General features: G+C 30.3%; 1 protein-coding gene across 3 annotated transcripts in view; it reads right to left on the minus strand.

The window, feature by feature from the left end:
- LOC108565626 (transmembrane protein 47) overlaps nucleotides 1-21,011 on the minus strand; it is a 111,579-nt gene that overhangs the window by 60,210 nt on the left and 30,358 nt on the right. Inside the window, exon 1 of one of the 3 annotated variants that reach the window (XM_017925183.1) lies at nucleotides 2,119-2,404. The exons of the other annotated variants lie outside the window; for them this stretch is intronic. Within the exon in view, the coding sequence (XP_017780672.1) occupies nucleotides 2,119-2,142 (24 nt within the window). The 5' untranslated portion in view covers nucleotides 2,143-2,404. Of the gene's footprint in view, nucleotides 1-2,118; nucleotides 2,405-21,011 lie in introns of those variants that run through there. 3 annotated transcript variants of the gene reach the window in all.

Here is a 21,011-nt window from a genome sequence, read left to right on the forward strand (position 1 = left end):
TTAATTAAAAAAATAATAATGATACAAATCTATGATGTAAAGGTGATTAATTATTAAGAAACATGATTCAGCTTTTCAAGTCGAGCATAATCGTTTTTTTTGTTAGTAATTAACATTTATTGATTCCGGAATAAAATTATAATAATTACGTTTTTTGTAAGTTTTTTTTTTTAATAAAGTAATTTAAAATATCTTTTTCTTATTCGTCCGCAAAAAAAATAATTAATTCTCATTAGAAATACGCATAAATAGAATATTAAATAATTTAATAAAAATTAATAAAAAAAATAAAATTGGGTTTTCAGTGAAATTATCTAAATATATTCTGAATACAATTTTACTGCAAATTTATATAGTGATAATTTTTATGTAATGTTTTTATATAAGGTAAATTATAATTAATTACCTCGCATAGTGCTGGTAATCTGTTTGAACCCGTACTAATCGAGATCTTTAACTCACTGGACTTGAAAACATTAATGCATCTTCGATTTTTTTTTTAATTTGTGTTAATTCTGTTCAAATCCGCACTGATCGAATCTGCACTATTCTAGGATTGAAATAATTGAAAAAAAGAACAAATTTGATTTATGTGATATTACCAATGTTAAATTAGAAGTAAAAACTATTAATTTTGATGTATATATATTTTTATTATGATATTCGACTTACGAACAAAGTTGTTAAACAAAACCGTGTCGTAAGTAAAAAAGTTTAAAGGTAATGTTCCAAAAATGCATTCAAAGTTCCAAAAAGAAGTTTTTCCATTTTTTTTTCATCATTAAGATTTATTGATTTGAAATTATAATTAATTAGCAGCAATAACTTCGCATAGTGCGGGTATTCGGTTCTGTCAATATCCACCACTGTTTGAAACCGTACTAATCGGGATTTGTAATTGACTTGACCTGAAAACGATAAATATAAAAACGAGTATGTTGTGTACATTTTTTTTAAATTCGTGTTAATTCTATTCAAATCCGCACTGATCGAAGCTGCACTATTCTAGGATTGAAATAATTGGAAAAAAGAACAAATTTGATTTATGTGATGTTATCAATGTTAAATTAGATGTAAAAACTATTAATTTTGATGTATATATATTTTTATTATGATATTCGACTTACGAACACAAAACCGCTAAAATTATAAAGGTGATGTTTTTATATTTAAATAATTAAAAGTTCCAAAGAGAAGTTTTCCATTTGTTATTCATCATTAAAATTTATTGATTTTAAATTTTATTTTAGCCGGACTATTCTAGGTTTGAAATAATTGAAAAACAACATTTCATAAAAATAATTATAAGAAAAAGCTATTAATTTCGAAGTATATATATGTTTTATGATATTCAATTTAAGAACAAAGCTGTGAAACAGAGTAGAGTCGTAAGTCAAAAAGTAATGATTTAAGTAATTAAATTTTTTAAGTGCATTAAATGAAGTTTTTCTGTTTTGTTCGTAATTAATATTTATTGATTTTAAATTGTAATTATAATAATAATTAGTTATTTCTGCGCGTTTCCATTAATGATAAACAAAAGTGACGTGATTTAATATTTGCAGTTCAATTAAATTGTTTAATAAATATTCAATTATACGTGATTCGGAAATGATTGAATTAATCGTGAAAATAGGATTATTTGGTGCGATTAAATTAAATACATGGATTCGCGTTAGAAATTCGCGAAACACTCGTGTTGTTTGTTTCGATTACTTGCGGACATAACGCGCGTGGAATCCATTAGCTGCAGTATTTTAGGGGATGGTTGGAAGGATAAACAATTTTATGGAGTGTGAATGTTCGGATTCAAAACAACAATATTGACAAAGGGACATCACGAGCTGCGAACTGCACGTCCGACCTGAATTATGCAGGTCCCAGTTGACGTCTGTGTAATTAGTCCCAGCCCTTCCGCCTTTTCCCCGAGGGAAGATTGAAATATCAGAGGGGTGGCGTGGCGCGAAAGATGCGGGAAAAGGGACATCCAAAAAGCTCGTAAAATCTGAGAAGAGACAATAATTCCACCAACACTCTGAACCACTCGAGATGGCTGAGTTTGGGAAGTGAAAGGGAACTAATCTAGAGGGCTCAGTCTTAACGACATCAAGATTTTACCTGGGCAATCTGGTTCTCCGCCATTAAGAACAACAACTATCAACTACTCCGGGAAAACCGCAACCCAAACACCATCCGTTTCGTCGCAACGCCGAAGGGTGAAAATCCTCAATGTCAAAGAGCAAATCCGCATGTGTTAAATCCGGAGCGCGCGGGTTGTTGGTTGGAGAAGGGAGGTTGCGACCAGTTTCTGTGTAAGTGTGTACACTCGCAGATTTACGCGCGCCAAATTCGAGGATCGAGAGGAGGTTTGACGTGAGCGTCGCGACGCCCGGTTTGATACTAGGGGGGACGGCGTCTATCCAGACTGTGCCTACCCCTACCTACTAGACTGAATCGATCATCAAGCGGCGAAGGGCTTTTGCGCCGTCGCCGAAATAAATATATATATAGATATATATTAGAGCTTATTCTTTTGCTAAGGAAAATACATATAATAGGGGGGGAAAACCGTTGTAATAATTTTTTGATGGCACCGCGACGTTCCCTGACATGAGAAACGACGTGACATTCCGTGAGTCCTCCGCACAATGCACACACTCCATTTGTTAGACGAAACTATTTGAGGGATGGAAGGATCGGGAGAGAAGGAAAGAAGAGAAAAATATATCTATATATATATACAAGTAAAGCGCAAGGACTTTTTTTTGCCTGTAAACTGGGTTAATATCGCTTTTTGGGGGGACACCGCTAAAATGGAATTTGAATGGATTATATATGTACCCACAACGATCGTCAGGGACGAAAAGCACAAAGTTTACCGAAAAAAAAAACTTTTTTTCTAACTTACTTGTAAAACGGTATCAAAGAACCGTACGTTCCGACGGAATTTCAATTCTTTATATTAATTCACATTGAAATTTTCTTGAAATCTTGATATAATTAATTTTAAATGTAACGAAAAAGTTCAATTTATGAAGAAATAATTATATAAATCAGTAATTTCAATTTAGTAAATCCTTTATTATAGTTTGAGTTACTCTTCAGAACTTACTACGAATCTTATAATCTTTTAAAAAGCACGAAGTTTAATACAAAAAATACACATTTAATTCATTATATTAATTCTCATTAAAAACTATTTATTTATATAATTATGTATTCAAACCATAATTACTTAAATTCTTGAAATCTGGATATAATAAATTTTAAATATACCGAAAAAGTTCAATTTATGAAGAAATAATTATATAAATAAGTAATTTCAATTTAGTAAATCCTTTATTATAGTTTGAGTTACTTTTCAGAACTTACTTCGAATCTTATAATCTTATAAAAAGCACAAAGTTTAATACAAAAAATACACATTTAATTCATTATATTAATTCTCATTGAAAACTATTTATTTATATAATTATGTATTCAAACTATAATAACTTAATTTCTTGAAATCTTGATATAATTAATTTTAAATGTACCGAAAAAGTTTAATTTATAATGAAATTAATATGTAAATCAGTAATTTCAATTTTCGAATCTTACGAAAAACACGAAATTTACAACAAAAAACATTTTTTTAATTTATCTGTATCAAAAACATCAACTTCTGACGTAATTTCAATTAATTATATTCATTCTCATTTTTATTCTTATAAAATTATATGTTCACAATATAATTACAGAACTTCTTGAAATCTTGATATAATAAATTTTAAATATACCGAAAATGTTCATTTTATATAAAGAAATAATTATGTAAATCAGTAATATTAATTTTAAAAATCCTTTATTATAGTTTGAGATACTTTTCAGAATTAACTTCGAATCTTATAAAAAGCACAAAGTTTAATACATTTTTTTTTAATTTGCATAATTTAATTTACATAACGATATCAATGAACCTTACGTTTCGACGGAATTTCTATTCTTTATATAAATTCTCTTTGAAAAATATATTTTCCTCTATTAAATTGTGTATTCAAAATATAATTATCTAACTCCTTGATATCTTGATATAAATCATTTGAAATATATCGCAAACGTTCAATTTACAATGAAAAGAATATGAAAATCAGTTAGTAACTTCGAGAAATACAAAAAGCACAAAGTTTACGACAAAAAATACTTCCAAAACGGAAATTCAAATATAGCGAAAAAGTTCAATTTATTAAAGAAATAATTATGTAAATCAGTAATATTAATTTTGTAAATCCTTTATTATAATTTGAGATACTTTTCAGAATTAACTTCGAAAATTACAAAAAGCACAAAGTTTATTACAAAAAAAAAACTTTTTTAAATTACATGCAAAACTGTATCAAAAAACCTCATGTTGCTACAGAATTTCAATTCATTCTTATTGAAAAATATTTTTTCTTTGTACAATTGTGTATTAAAGCTAACTTCTTCAAATCTTGACATAATTCATTTGAAATATAGCGAAAAAGTTCAACATATAGAAGAAACAACAAAGTTAGTAACTTGTTTTTAATCAAATGTGTAGTAAGTAGTTAGTAAAAACAAACATCGAAAATGCATACAAATTGTGAAAAGTAAATACGAATTTTTAATTTATATTTCTAATCAATATTTTTTTGCAGATTTTGAATACATATAAATTAATGTTAAGTTTTCGTGTATAGTTGATCAATTATATATTTTTCTGAATTGATTCAAATTACTTTCAGCATTTTCAAAAAATATAATTCAAGTATCCGTAATTGATATAGTTTTAAGCATAATATCTTGTTTTAACAATTATTTTAAATTTAGATAAAATTGAGGTGACTTTGTAATTACCTTACGGTTTTGACTATGATAGGATGTCTTTGGTTTGGAATGGGATCAAAGTTATCCTGTTTAAATAATGATCGGTCACAGGACTCTGGCCTTAAAAGCAATTGGGGAAGGCAACTTGGACTAGAGAAGCCGCAGTTTGCAATTTAAAGTGGGGAATAAATGGATTGTGGTTTAGTCTTGACCACACTTAAATCCTTAGTCCCATTCATTATTATATTCCTTTAATTATTTACATTGATTATCATAGCGTTACATCAAACATTTCCAACAAAATCGATCAAACTATATACCAATTAATAATTTATAAAGTAATGCATATTAAATTTATAATTTCGATTCCATAATAATTGTAAACAGGATTGATGTAATTAGTGGAAAATTTATTTTAGTATAATATAATGATGTTGGTGAAGAACTGATATTCGGAACACTGGTGGGTCGAGCTAATTCTATAGTTGACGAGGTGTGTGAAATTGGGGCCAATTAAGTTCTGAAGTCCATGCGCCGATAATTGGTATTTAAATAATTGATTCGGGTTTATTTGAAATTTCCCGCTTTACCCAAAGTTCCATATATACAAAATTGAGGTCGTAATTGACATACCGTGTTAAAAATGACATTTCACAACGCATAATTTCAAACATTTATACTCCGTTCTGTAGTTTCATCCTACAGTTAATTATTTACAATTATCGATTTGGGACAAAGAAAATTTGTTTCATGAAACTTTATTGTTCTAAATCAGAAAGTTCAAACAACTTCAATAATTTCGTCATTTTTAAGTACCAACTAAGTCTATTTATGTCATTTCTCAATGATAACTGTCAATAATTGCATCATGTCTAAGCTTTTTCTATCGACAGTTAATAGTTACGTCATTTGTCAATAATAACTGTCAATAGTTATGTCATTTCTCAAAGATAATTGACTATTGACAGATATTTTTTCTTAATAACTGACAATAGTTATATCATTTGTTAACAATAACTGTCATTAGTTATGTAACTTCTCAAAGATAACTGAAAATTGACAGTTATATTTTTTAACAATAACTGACAATAGTTACATCATTTGTCAACAATAAATGTCAATAGTTATGTCACTTCTCAAAGTTAACTCACTATTGACAGCTATATTTTCTTAACAATAACTGACAATAGTTATATCATTTGTCAACAATAACTATCAATAGTTATATCAATATTAACTCACTATTGACAGCAATACTTTCTTAAAAATAACTGACAATAGTTATATCATTTGTCAACAATAACTATCAATAGTTATGTCACTTCTCAAAGATAACTGACTGCCAATACTTATCTTTTCTTGACAATAACTATCAATAATTACGTGACTTTACATAACAATAAATGACAGTTAATGTTGAGAAATAATGTATCTATTGTTAATCAAGGCTTAGAAATGAGGTAAATCAATAATATTAATTAATTTTAGTTCGTTAAATTTATTAAGATTATTAATTTTAAGTGTAAGATCTTCATTATTCAAATATTTTCCTGTGACTTCTGTTACATTTCCTGAATGTTGAATAGAAAGACTTTTCTACTGTAATAAATTATGGAATAATATAACAGTTTAATGAAACTTATTTCAAGAAATATATGTTTATTTCATTTAGTTTTTGTTTTATTGAGAATGTCTGAAGCTGACGCTTTATTTCTATTCAAAATTAAAGTTAGGCGTCTGCTGCAGGGTTAATCATTTTCATTTATTTGGCATTGTTTTGCAGCCGGTTTCCTTCTGTGTATTGCATCAAGAAAATCTAGTGTGTGTGTGTGTCGAGTTTTATGGAAATTGCCGCAGGTCGCGTGGAAATGTCCAATAAAAACACACACTTAACTGTCCATGCATTAGTGAACAGGAAATAAGCGAAATTTCCCAGAGTATAAATATTTCCTCTTGTGCTTTTTCTCTCCGCTCGCAACAAATACTTGAATACTACATATTTATAGGTCTTTGTGACCTTGTGCTCCAGGAAACGCGTATTGTAATGCACATCCGATAATCGTATTGTATATGAAACAAAGCCAGAAATTTTAACATTTATTTTTATTATACAAAACAGTTTTGCCTTCAATATACGCAAAGAGATGAACCATTGCTGCTTTCCAAACAACAGAGATAGTCCATCGAAGTACATTTTTTTGTTTCTCGTCTATTTTGTTTCAACGCTAATGAGATTACTTTATAAATGCCATCATCCTGTGATGTGCTCACAGTCGGATGATGTGGATGTAGCGAAATTGCCGCAGGATCTCTTCTCATTTTTTTTCTTTCCAGGTGAATGGATGCGATTCTGCCACGGATCTGGGGCACAAGGATAAACAATGCTGCACGTCTAGTTATGATTCATTTTAAGCAAACCTAAAATGAAATTACGCTGGAACCGATGCACTGTTTAATTTTAATTGGATTTATGGTGGCCTTTTGTTTCATATGAGAGAGAAAGAGAGAGATTTTCCTTCCTTCCGTTTCTTGTTGTTGTTGTTGTTTGTACCTTTCATTTTGCAGGCTGCGTTTTTGTTCCATGCACGCGTCAGCTTCGCCATCCGACAAAGGACTTCAAAAGGATGGATGCATATGAAACGTTTCTAACGAATTGCTTGCTGTTTGTATACGGGAATTCATCTAATATGCGAATAAAATGCTATACAAGTCCTACTTTTTTTCCATCCTCTTTTACATTGCTTTTATCCCATTTGTATAATCTGCTCAAAGCAACATAATCCTGAAAAACTAACAAATTAAATCATATTTTTAGTTGCATATTTCAGAATTTAGTCAACTTTCAGAATTCTGACAATAGTCAAGCCATTTATCAACAATAACTGTCAATAGTTATGTTACTTCTCAAAGATAACTTTACATAGTAATTATTAACATTGAGTTAACGTTGAGAAATAACGTATCTACTGATAATCAAAAAATGACATAAATCAATATTATTAATCTTAGTTCGTTAAATGTTTTAAGATTATTAATGTTTAGTAAAATTTGTATTATTGCTTTAAATAATAAATTGATTTGTGTTATAATTTTAAGTGTATTTCATGTATCAGTATTAATAGGTTAGATCTGTTCTGAACTATGGAACGATATTCCATGCAAAACATATAACATAATCGTTCTATGTTATGGTGCTAGTGCACTACCCCAAGGCAATACCCTGTTGTATCTTTATTGCTTATTGCAATTCCTAATCGAGTTTATAGTGTTCTCTTTTATGTTATATAACTAGTACAGTTTCTTATTCTCAATTTTCAAATTTTCCATTTCTAAGTCAACTTATTCAATCTCATTATTTTATTCGCATTTTTTTTACTAGACTATAATACTTAATATTGGCAAATACTCTGTTATATCTTTAATGCTTATAGCATTTCTTACTCGAGTTTATTCTGTTCTCTTTCATGTTATATAACTAGTACAGTTTCTTATTCTGAATTTCCAAATTTTCAGTTTCCGAGACAACTTTTTCAATCTCATTTTATTAATCATATGTAGTTTACTAGAGTAAATAATGTGAAATGCAGTAATACTTCGCATAGTGCGGTTTCGATCAGTCCGGATTCATTTGAGTGAACATTTCAAAACAAACTAAATCTTAATTGACACAATAAAACTAAATTGTAAAAAAAGTACAATGTATAATGTTCTTTTTTTGTGTACAACTTTGTTTGTATGCAGTTTTAAAGTCCTCAAATAGTGCGGTTTTAAACAGTCCTGGATATTGACGTAACCGATTACCCGCACTTTACGAGTTATTGATGTAGATTGTATTTTTATTGCTTATTAAATTTCCTAATCAAATGTATAGTTCAATTTCATGTTATATAACTAGTACAGCTTCTTATTCTCAATTTTAAAGTATACTTTCTTTAAGTCTACTTTTTCATTCTCATTTATTTCTTCATTGCATATTGAATTTTCTAATCTTATCCTTATTTTGTCATTTTTTTTCAATCTATATTTTTATTCGTATATTCTTTATTAAGTTAGAGTATTCAGTATTGGCAAATACTCTGAATTAGTGTATATTTTGGTATTGAATTAATAAATTTATGTTCTAAAATATTCCTATCATATCATAAAGTAAAACGAAAGTTCTTTAACATTTTAGAAACACGTTTCCAGGTGAATAACTTCCTCGTATTTCGGAACGAACATAAAATCATCTGAATTATCAACTGGGGACGCTTCTTCACATAACTGCCTCAAAATGTTACTTCCTTTTTATCGTTCTATCTTATAAAAAAACGACGATTTATAGATCATTCACATCTTGCAACCTAAAATCTGTAATACAAAAATAACTTACATTTTAACTACATTTCGATACAACTACTATATAGTTTGTAATCTCGCAAACCAAGTCAAAGGTTTCGTGTGAAAAGACTATTAAATTTGTTCGATATACTATAAATTATGAAAATTACTCAAAATAATGAATAAGTGACTTAAATATCAATAATATACAATGCATTATGTAATAAAAACAACTGCACCAAAAGAAATATTAAATTTTGTTAATTCCAACTTGAAATTTTTCGTTGAAAATGTACAGTAAAACCTCGTTTAACGTTTCCTTGATTAACGTTAATTATATATAACAACTTGAAGCCTTGAAGCGTTTGTCCTCTAGGAATGCGTTAAACGAGGTTTTACTGTATTTGTTTATGTAAGTGCATATGGTAAAAGCAATGCGTACAAAATTCACCCAGAATGAACCAATTCGCATCAGCATCATGTTGAATATATAAACAATATAGGTGTGTGTGTTTTTGTAAATTTTTATATTTTTTTTTTCTGTGTGTGTATGTGTTTTCAACCATCCCCATGAATAAAGTATTTAATTAAAATTGGATCGATGGTGGCGGTGCTTCGAATTCAGGCCGTCGTCCGTCTGTTATTCCGCGCATCGATTCCAAGACTTAATTAAATTTGTCGTAACGGATAGTTACGCAAACGGTGGAAAACGGCTGTGTTTGGTAATGGACCCATTTGGCATACATAATGGAGATAAGTACCATCTCCAAACGGATTCCTCCTCTAAACACCCATCCCCGTCCGATATTGTAACATTGTTACTACAGACAAAGAGGATTTAATATCTCCAACAATCTAAATCTGCCGCATTCACAATCACACGAAAATATATATTATTAATTCAATTATTTATATTAATGACATTGAAAAACGTTTTATGAAAGAGAAAAAGTACAAGCAAAAATAAACTGTCATATTTTAAAATTACTCTTTTTCTTGGCCGTTGGCTTGGACCGTTCCATCCTCTTCGAGAACTCTTTGTAACTCGCACGGCGTCTGTGAGACGACAGTGTATACAAATCAACCATAACTTTTAAAACTGTCTCACGATTTATAAAAGCACATCACGTCATTTTCGAGTAACGAGTTGAAGGAATAAAGGCATATTATTATTTGCGGAGTCTGTCAGACGCCATGCGAGTGGTAGTTTTGTAATATTTTACTTTAGCGTTATTGAAAATCGAAAAAAACGTTTTTCATCTAGAAAATGAAATAAGACAAAGAAACAAACGATAGTGGTGATGATGAACACATTTTTTAAACATGCTTAGAAGCATATGTTTTATTTTTTCCTCATTCTAATCAATTATATATTTATATGAATTAATTACTAATGCTATATTTAACAGAGTTTATTAGACGCCACGCGAGTGAAATTTTATATACTAAATTATAATTTATATAACTAATAACTAAAATAAGATATTATTTCTATAGGTAATTTCTAGTATAAAAGATTCATATAATTTCATTTAAATTCAACATTTACAAAAAAAAAATAGAAAATATTTTAATTGTAAAACCAGTTTTTAAATAGATCTTCACTTTTAATTAGTCCAATTTAATTAATTGTACGTTATGTAATAAATAAAACAAGTTGAAGTTTTAAATGCAAAACCATTTTTTTTATAATAAATATTCATTTTTCATTCGTCCTGTTTAATGAATTGATATATCATTCAATGAAGATGAATTAGCGAAGTGATGTATCATTTCCAACAATATGTTATTTTTTTATACAATCAATTACAGTTTATATAACTAAATACAGAAAACCAATTAAAATGAAATATTACTTCCATTAGTCAATTCCAATGAATGACGATCTTTCAACAATATTAAAATTATTGTGTGTTTTTGTTTGTACTTATTTAACAACTTTATAATTAAAATCCAGATGTGTTCAGACGTGTAAACAAAACGAAATTTTAGCAGAATTCTTAATATTAACTTCAACATTTTCATTTTAGTTATTGGATTTACAGGTACTTCATTATTTTGCATTATCGGCAACCTTTTGCGAGCTAAGAGCCATTTTTAAGATATTGCCTGTTCTAAAAAGTCTACAGAGCCGCACGTTGCTTTACTATCACTATTTTAGTTTAAAACATAGTAAATTCATTTACAAATATTTAATAATTTTGCATATGAAAGGCAATGTTTCAATCTTTTTCAGCTTTTAAGATATTGTGATAGAAAATATACATGAGATTACTCGGTAATGACATATTAATTCTATTTTCCAGTTACTACAAACCAGAGGTCGGCAACATTTTGGGAGCCATTTTTAAGATTTTGTCTGCTATAATAACCCTAGAGAGCCGCACGATCGCCATTTGCTTGTGAAATGTTAGAATTGGGAGCCGCAATTTATTATTAAAAGAGCCGCATGAGGCATCGGAATTACTGCTATAAAATCTGATTAATTTAACTAAATGTACGTTTTAATTTGGATTTAAATAGCATTATTAATTATTTTCTGTATGAATACAATTTACATTTTTGTTGTTGTTGAAAGTTTATATCTAAAACCTAAAAACATGTCAACTAGACCACCCTGTATATGCACATACAGGCGCACACAGAAATGATAATAACAAGCAGAGCGTATCTCATTTTATGGAATTGAGGTTTGTTAATTTGCTGAACTTTTGCGTGCTTTCCGTAAGGACCTTGCAGCCCTGAAATGGGGGACTGAGGACTTTTATCCTTTATCGTCCTTTTTGCGTAAATCTCCCCCTCTTTTATGACGGCAAAATTACGCTGCATCAAATAGCCGCCATCCGCGACGAATATTACGGTTTTATTCCAGACGAATGAAACGACGCGTTCCTTCGTCAGCAAGGAAAGAAAACAAAGAGTACAGTTATCATTAGAGCAACTGAAGAATATTTCAATAAAATACAGAGACGATTGTTCGAAAAATTTTGCTGCGCTCTATAATCCAATCCGTTCGCTGGATAAGTTCATTACGTAACGTCGCGAACGGTAATTACGTGCGGCTTCGATCAGCAGCAATTACGACCAATGTTGGCGCATATTTCATTGAATTGGATGGGGGATTAAAGTACTAATCTAATTACTATCCAATTGTCGTTATAAGCTTATCAAGGGATTTACAAGAATACTTACATTTTTTTTTATTAATTCGCTTATAAAACAATATAATATACATTTTTAAAATTACATAACTTCTAGTTTGATATAACAGATTTATTTCCGAAGATTTCATCAATTTTCAAAACCGTGCTATGGGAAGAAAAGATTGATACAAAACAACAAATTTTATCCTTAAAACTTTTGGATTTCTATTTTTTTTCAAAGATTTTTTTACGAAGATTTGAGTTTAATGCAATACAAAATTGTCAAATAATTTCAATTGTATATATGCAGAAATCGTGTTGTATAGAGATTGTTGAGTGAACCGTGTTGTAGAAATATCGTGTTATACATAGAGAAATTGGTATAAAACATAAAATTTGGTTCTGGAAACGTTCCCATCTAAAGCTCATGAATTCAAATAATTTAATTGTACAAATGCAGAAATCGTGTTGTAAGAATATCGTGTTATACATAGAGTAATTGCTACAAAAACATCAATTTTGATACCTATCTCAAGCTCATACATTCAAAATACTTATTTGACAAAATCGAATTTTCTGTGTTTGTTACAAAGATTTAATACAATCCAAAATTGTCAAATAATTTCAATTGTATAAATGCAGAAATCGTGTTATATAGAGGTCTGTTGAGTGAAAAGTGTTGTAGAATTATCGTGTTATACATACAGAAATTGTTACAAAACATCAATTTTGGTTTTAGAAAGTTTCCCATCTAAAGCTCATCCATTGCATAGAGGTTTATTGATTGTACCGTGTTGTAGGAATACCGTATTATACAATTGGTACAAAACATCAATTTTGGTGCTAGTTTTCCCATCTAAAGCTCATCAAATCTTAACACTTATTTGCCAAAATTGAATTTCATGTTTGTAACGAAGATTTAAGTCCAATCCAAAATTGTCAAATAATATTAATTGTAGAAATGCAGAAATCGTGTTTATTGATATTGGTACAAAACATCAATTTTGGTTTTAGAAAGTTTCCCATCTAAAGCTCATCCATTGCATCCGTATTATACAATTGGTACAAAACATCAATTTTGGTGCTAGTTTTTCCATCTAAAGCTCATCAAATCTTAACACTTATTTGCCAAAATTCAATTTCATGTGTTTGTAACGAAGATTAAAGTTCAATCCAAAATTGTCAAATAATTTCAATTGTATAAATGGAGAAATCGTGTTTGTTGATTGAACCATGTTGTAAGAATATCGTGTTATACATAGAGAAATTGGTAAAAGCCATCAATTTTGGTTCAAGAAACTTTCCCATCTAAAGCTCATCCATTCAAAACACTTATTTGCTAAAATCGAATTTCCTGTGTTTCTGTGGTAATAAGGTGTAATTGACGGAGGATATCGTTGACACGGTTTATCTGATTACAGAGCATTGAGTTGCGTAATTGATTTGAATCGGGCCTACGTACGCCCGATGGGTGTTCAGTTTGCAATTAATACAGCGAGTTAGTGCAGTGCGTTGCAATTATTCGGCACTTCGATGCTAACTAATGCTAACGACGTTTCCAAAATTAATTCAATTTCTCCCGCTGCAAAAGCCGCATTAGATGCCATAAATTAATACCGAAATGGAGATTTTCATCTGCCATGCAAATTACATTAAACGAATCACGAAATCGAAATTCAAATTGTGAATGCTAAAAAAATAATTAATTTAATTGGATTTTCTTTATTATTTAATTTATGGAATCAAAGTTTAAGCATTTTGAATGATTATATAAAAAAATGTAGTTTAAGTTGTTATATGAACTTAACAAATTTATTAAAAATAAAGTAATTGGATGCATTTTGAATGATAAACTAGTGTATTGAGGAATACATATGAATGTCGAATAATATACTAAAACTGCAATTTTAATGATTTTGTAGGCATAAAGCGTCGATGGGCCGACAGTGATCTATAAGTAAAAGTAGAGATCGTAAATAATATTGCATAAAGGCATTAAATTTTATTCGGGCAAAAAAGGTGGTTCCCCGGGGAATATACGAGCTATACATCAATAGATTTAAAAAAGCGCACCGAAAAAAATATATATAGAACATATAAACGAGTGAAGGAAATCGCCGATTATATATCTATATAGATATGTCAAATATACATGCATAAAGTTTATAAAGAGTAAAATTTACGGTTTATTCAAGAAGCCCAAACGCATCAAAAAAAATCTGTTAATTATATTGAAAACATGATAAGGTTGTCCCAATAAGAACTGACATTTTAAATTTGCCGCCATTTTTTTCGAAGTAAAACTCAAGTGAAGATTTTTATATCATGTCATTAGTAAACATTGAGGTTAAATTATTGAAAAGTATATGTTCGAACAACGCTTATTAAATTATAAAGAAATCACTTGAAAATGCTGAATATTTTACCGAACTGTCTTTAGTCACTGTAATGCTCCTACTCGTCAACCGATCGTTATAAACTATCACAATGCAGCTTATTCGAATGTAATAGACAAAGTCAGTGAAAGTATTGAAGAAAATCCTGATGTTGAAGGATTTTTCGTTGTCCCAGTCAACAATTAAGTATTTTTAGAAGCTCTCTTCAACGAAATTTGACATCAAAAAATGTCAGATGTCAAATGATTGTATCACACATAACCTTCATGTCTTTAGTTTCTAATAAACCATCATTTATTATATAAAAAATATGTTTCATTGGAAAATTAAAATATCAGTTCATTTTGAGACAGCAAATTCTTTTGTATGTATCATATTTATTATATAGAGAGGAGGAAATTCATTTCGGATTTAATCTCCGATATGATTTCCCCTCCGCCCTTATTTATTTACTTCTCTTTTACCACCGAAGATACGAATAGTATTCCAGGCAAGGTTTCGATCCTTCAATTGGATTCGTTTCGCCCGGCAATTGCTTCTCCCTCTCTCTCTGATCACCTCCATCTCAGCAAAATTGGTTTGGCGTTAACCGAATGCAGGCAGCATCCGCCACGACTTATTAGTTCATCATCAAAATACATTCTATAAGAACTTCAAACACATCAACATTTTATATTTAATTAAAAAAAATTGCAATAATGTTGCGCATTCGATGGAATCCGGTTTTCAACTCGGGTTTATATCTCGCAAAATTTTTATTATAACCTTATCAGAATATTGGATATTGAAGCTAAAAAGTAGCACACACTTAGTTGCGAAATGTAAGTTGAGAGTAACGTAATTTTTAACAACGTCTTCGAATTTATCGCTCGATTTAATAGGCAACGGAACAACTTTTCTAAAAGGAAAGTGTAGAGGAGTAAGAAATGGAAAACGAAGAAAAAGTGATAAAGATAAATAGGCGAAACGTCTTCGAGTCATTAATCAAGATTTAGATTGGCGGAGGCGTCGGGTCTTTTCAATATTCGCGGAGAAGTGTGTATCTGTAATTGCTAATTTACATTTTATCCAATGATTTAATTTGGAATACTTGTATCATAAATCTAGCTAGGGTTCAATTATTACAGCATAAATCAGACGCCATCTTGCCTTTCAGTATAATAAATCATCCCTCAGTTTTGCTTCTTATCCACCCGTTTTCCATCCACAAAACCGACCTCTAAAAAAAAAGTTGAATCGTTATCGAAATTTATTTATTATACAATGTTGCAATTGATTTCGGTCAGTCTAATCTTAACTGAAAAAACTTCGCTGATGGGAATTATACAACGCGTAATTAATAATATCAAATGGTGATAAATTCATTGGAGTAGGGTGGATTTCGGTTTTGGAATGCACAAGGAAACTCGAAACCTCAAGTCCGAGGATCTTTTGGGGAAATTTCCTAAAGCAAATTAGCTGGACGTTTCATGAATTTATTGCCGTCGTCCTTCTGCATAACCTTCGTGATCCTGATTGCCGAAGACCTCTTAATTATATTAAAGCATCCATCAATAATCGTCTTAATTCAACCACCCTTCACTGCCGAAACTTAATTACGTAAAGTGCACATTTAAGCACTGCAAAAGCATTTTAGTTTAATCTCTTCGAACATGATGGAAAATAATAATTTCAAGTTATTTTTATTTCAAGCAAATCAAAATGATTTTAATATGATTTGACTTTAGAAATGAAATATAATTAACCAAAATTACAAAAGTTTATTGCTTTAAGCATATCAAACATAATGGTAAATACTAATTTTAAGTATTTTTTGAATATTAATAATAGAAAATAATATAGTTATACTTTAGAAGAGTAAAAATAATTAAATTGAAAATTTAATGTTGCACAATGATTTTACTTTCATTTCATAAAGCAAATTTCACTTAGTAAAGTCATATTTTTATGTTCATATCATTAGCACAAAACAAGCATAATTTTACAACAAATCAAAGATAAAACTCAATTTAATTTGATATTTAATTTTATTAATTACAATTTTTGATACATAGTCATTTTCACAGAAAACGTTATATAATTTATCATAATACTTGACAACTGTTATATAAATTCTAATGTTTACTGGAAGCATAATATAATTTATGTTAATAATGAATTATTGTTATGTATTATGACAACTATAGAATAGTCATTAGTTCAAATTTTGACAGCAAACGTCATTTTGTAGCGATTGATGTTTGAATGATGCAATTATTAAAAACTATACAAATAAATATACTTGAATGAAGTAGAAATTTCGATAATTTTGTTATTTAAATTTTAAAAAATTTAGAAATAATAATTTTTGACACATAATTATTTTGACAATAAACGTCATAGAATTTATGACAATATTTGACAACTATTATGCATACACTTGATGTCACAAATATAAGTAAATTTAAATAAAAAATAATCTGACAACAATAGAAGTAATTATTTCCAATTTTGACAGCTATCGTCATTTTATAACGATTGATGTTTACTATTTTGACAACAAAAGTACTATATAACTTATGACAATAATTGACAACTGTTATGCGTACATTTGATGTCACGATTTATTTAAATTAATAAAATTTGTCAACTATAGCAAAGTCATAAATTGTAAATTTGACAGGAGCGTCATGTAATTTATGATAATACTAAATTACTGTTATGTCTCCACTTGATAAATTAAAAAAAACTAATTAAAATTGATAATTTTTGTCTCCACTTCATATCACACCTAAATTTAAATAAAAATAATTTGACAACTATAGAAAAGCCATTATTTCAAATTTTGACAGCAAACGTCATTTCATAACGATTGATGTTTATAATGATGCAATTATTAAAAACTATTGAAACATATACGCGTTGCTATGGTTTAAACAGGAAATCCATTTGTGTTTATGTGTGTCTCCTGAACAAACCTCGCATTCCTACTTTAATCATAGCTAGCTAGACTACAGCGTTTGCTCTTTTGTCTCATATTGCATCGTCGTTTTAGTTAAAGAATATTGTCTGTAGCTTTTATGTCGAGAGTGAACAAAAGATATTTAGGAGCGATTGTTGGCGTGTTCCTGAAATAGGTCAGTGGTAGCAGTCGGATTTTTGTTTGATACAGTTAGGAAACAAGGCCGAAGCGAAACACACACATATACATACATACAGAACAAACGTGGGGCTTTGCTTGTATCGTATTTGATATGGTTATTACCGCATCCATTCCGTGCATGAACTTTCATCTCGCATTGAAACCGAAAACTGCAGCAATCTCACCGACATGCATATAAACATATATATATAGATCGACTTACGAGCCATTGTCCTACCGCATTTCCTCTACATCGAATGAGAAGGAAATTAGATATTCACTTGAAACTTCCCTTATCCATTATTATACTACTTTTTTTGTTATCCACGTACAAAGTTCGTGATTTGCGCAAATCGAATTCGTGGATTTATTTATGCTTCGGAAACTTTTCGGGACTGACTTTATTAAAGGGGTACATTTTCCTACTGTGTTTCCGTGCCTTCGAGCTACATAATTGCAGCAAATTTTATTACTGATAATTGCAATCGTAAACAGCAATGCGCAATTTAATCGGGCGCCGGGACGCTGGGCGTCGTCACTCGATTACACTCTTTGATGGCTCAATTTTATTCGTAATTACATTTCTAATTTTCCCGGCGAAAGCGCTTTTCTGCATAAACGGTTTCGAGAAGTTGCCTCGTTCCACAGTCGAAAAGGTCGAGCCACGACAACCTTTACATAAAATTGAACACACAAAAAAAACTTTAGACATAACAATAATGATTCATACACAAAACAGGACTTTTTTTTTAATAATAGTATAAGTAGAGTTCAGTTTACTCTGTATTGTGAGAAAATACATTTTATGGTTCATCCACACTACGCTTGAAACAAACGGTATCTTCTTTGGAGTAAAGAGCCACCCAAACTACGCTTGACATGAAACATCAATTGTATGTCTGTTACTTTTGTCCAAGGATTGGCAACTTCTTTGGAGTAAAGAGCCACCCATACTACGCTTGATAAGAAACATATGTCTTAATAGTATGTCTTACTTTTGTCCATAGGTCGGTAACTTCTTTGGAGTAAAGAGCCATCCACATTACGCTTGATAAGAAACATCAATAGTATGTCTGTTACTTTGATGGATCGGCAACACGTTTGAAATGAAACATCAATAGTGTGTCTGTTGCTTTTGTCGAAGGATCGGCAACTTCTTTGGAGTAAAGAGCCACCCAAACTACGTTTGAAATGAAACATCAATAGTGTGTCTGTTGCTTTTGTCCAAGGATCGGCAACTTCTTTGGAGTAAAGAGCCACCCATACTACGCTTGAAACGAAACATCAATAGTATGTCTGTTGCTTTTGTCCAAGGATCGGCAACTTCTTTGGAGTAAAAAGTCACCCACACTACGCTTGAAATGAAACATCAATAGTATGTCTGTTGCTTTTGTCCAAGGATCGGCAACTTCTTTGGTTGCCGGTTCAGTTGCAATTGTATACTAGAGAAATGTATTTTCTCAATCCAACTAGCTTACGTAGAGCGGGAGCCGCAATTTGTCATTGAAAAAGCCGCATGCGATTACTTCATTTCAGAAATACCAATAATTTTCAAAAACTAAACTATTCAATTTTCACTCATATTTATTAATAGATAACAACGGTGTGAAATATAATAAAAATAATATAAATTAACTTAATGATGATGTTAAATGAAGAAAAGTAATTTTTGCTTGGATAGAGAGAAAAAAATTTGCAAGTAGAGAAAAAAGATCCTTCCCTAATGCGGCTCTCGTCGGGTGTAATGTTTGTCCCGGATTAATTTTTTAATTAGGAAATGGGAGAATCTCGCAAAACCCTGCGAGTCGGGAGGGTGTTTAATTAATTAATTGAGACCGTCTGCATACTTTGCCTCTACCACCCCTTCACCCCTGAACCCTCGACCCTGATGATACAAACGACGTCGTTATTATTTAACGACGATCGCTATTAGCGAATTGCATTGACGAAAAAACAAAAGAAAACAGAACTATTCGGGAAGCAACGTTAATTAAATCGAACGTCGTCGGATCGGCGTTAATGGTGAATATAGGTTTCAATTAGGTCGCAGAATCGAATCGATCGTTGCAGAATTAACATTTTTCCTATCCTGCAGGATAAAAGCTGAAAAAGTTCTTCGTATGTACGACTCTATAATTGAATCCTCCGGTTTTCCCATTTTTAGCGTGCAAAAATAGGGAGAGCGAAAACAAGGGTGAAGAAGTCGAGCAGTTCACGTTAACAATGAACGGATTTATGTTTTATTGAAAAGATAAAAAGAATATTTAAATGACGACGAATACGGGTTTCCGATTTCTTCCATACCTTACGTCTTTGAAACGAATACCATTATATCCGTGTAAATCTCAAGTTCTTATCAAAACATTTTTTTTTAATATATATATTTTTTTCATAATTGTAACATTAAATGTAATGTCAACTTTCTTAAGTTATATAATGTTAAATCTAACACCACCTTTTTGCATCATGGAACGACATTGTAACTAATTGCAGTTGGTACATTTGACAGAAATATAACCTTTAAATTTAAGTCGTACAGTACGAAGGTAGTTAGTTCCAAATTCAAATCATATTTATGTCGATAAAATAAAAATAAGTCTGTAATCGTTAATATATCCGCAAGATCTGTGTTTTTTTGGAACAGCGTTTTTCAACCTTTTCTCTCGCAATCCAACATAATAGTACCACTCCCGAATTGTTAACAGTATTCCATCAGTTTATCGTTGACAAAAGGTGACAGCTGTCATTTATCGATCCATACAAAGTTGAAAAACGAATAAGATTGTTAGTAGAAAAAAGATAAGAGTATGAATAAATCCTCACTTTATTTCAGTTATTATCATGTGTTCGATTTATCCAATTTATAATTAAACCGAAGTACGAATGACGATGAAAAATTGTATATTGCAACGAAAACTGTGAAAAAAAACGGCCTCTTTTCATTACTTCTTTCAGCAATCTGAGGCGCATCGCCCGAATCTAATTTAAAGTTATGGCGAGACTCCTATTTTTCATTCATTTCATTATTCAAATTCAATATCGCCGTCCGCAGACATGAAATGTTTCATCCTTCCTCCATCCCCTTAATCTTTTTACCGCTTATTTCCTTTCCCAAATTTTATTATTACCTATACGGCTTATTTCTATGAATAAATGCAAAGTACGAGCTATCAGGAAAGATTGAAAACGACTCGACTTCATACG

Source organism: Nicrophorus vespilloides, unplaced genomic scaffold (assembly GCF_001412225.1).
Source record: "Nicrophorus vespilloides isolate i.1.1-1 unplaced genomic scaffold, Nicve_v1.0, whole genome shotgun sequence".
Classification (NCBI taxonomy): Eukaryota; Metazoa; Arthropoda; class Insecta; order Coleoptera; family Silphidae; genus Nicrophorus; species Nicrophorus vespilloides.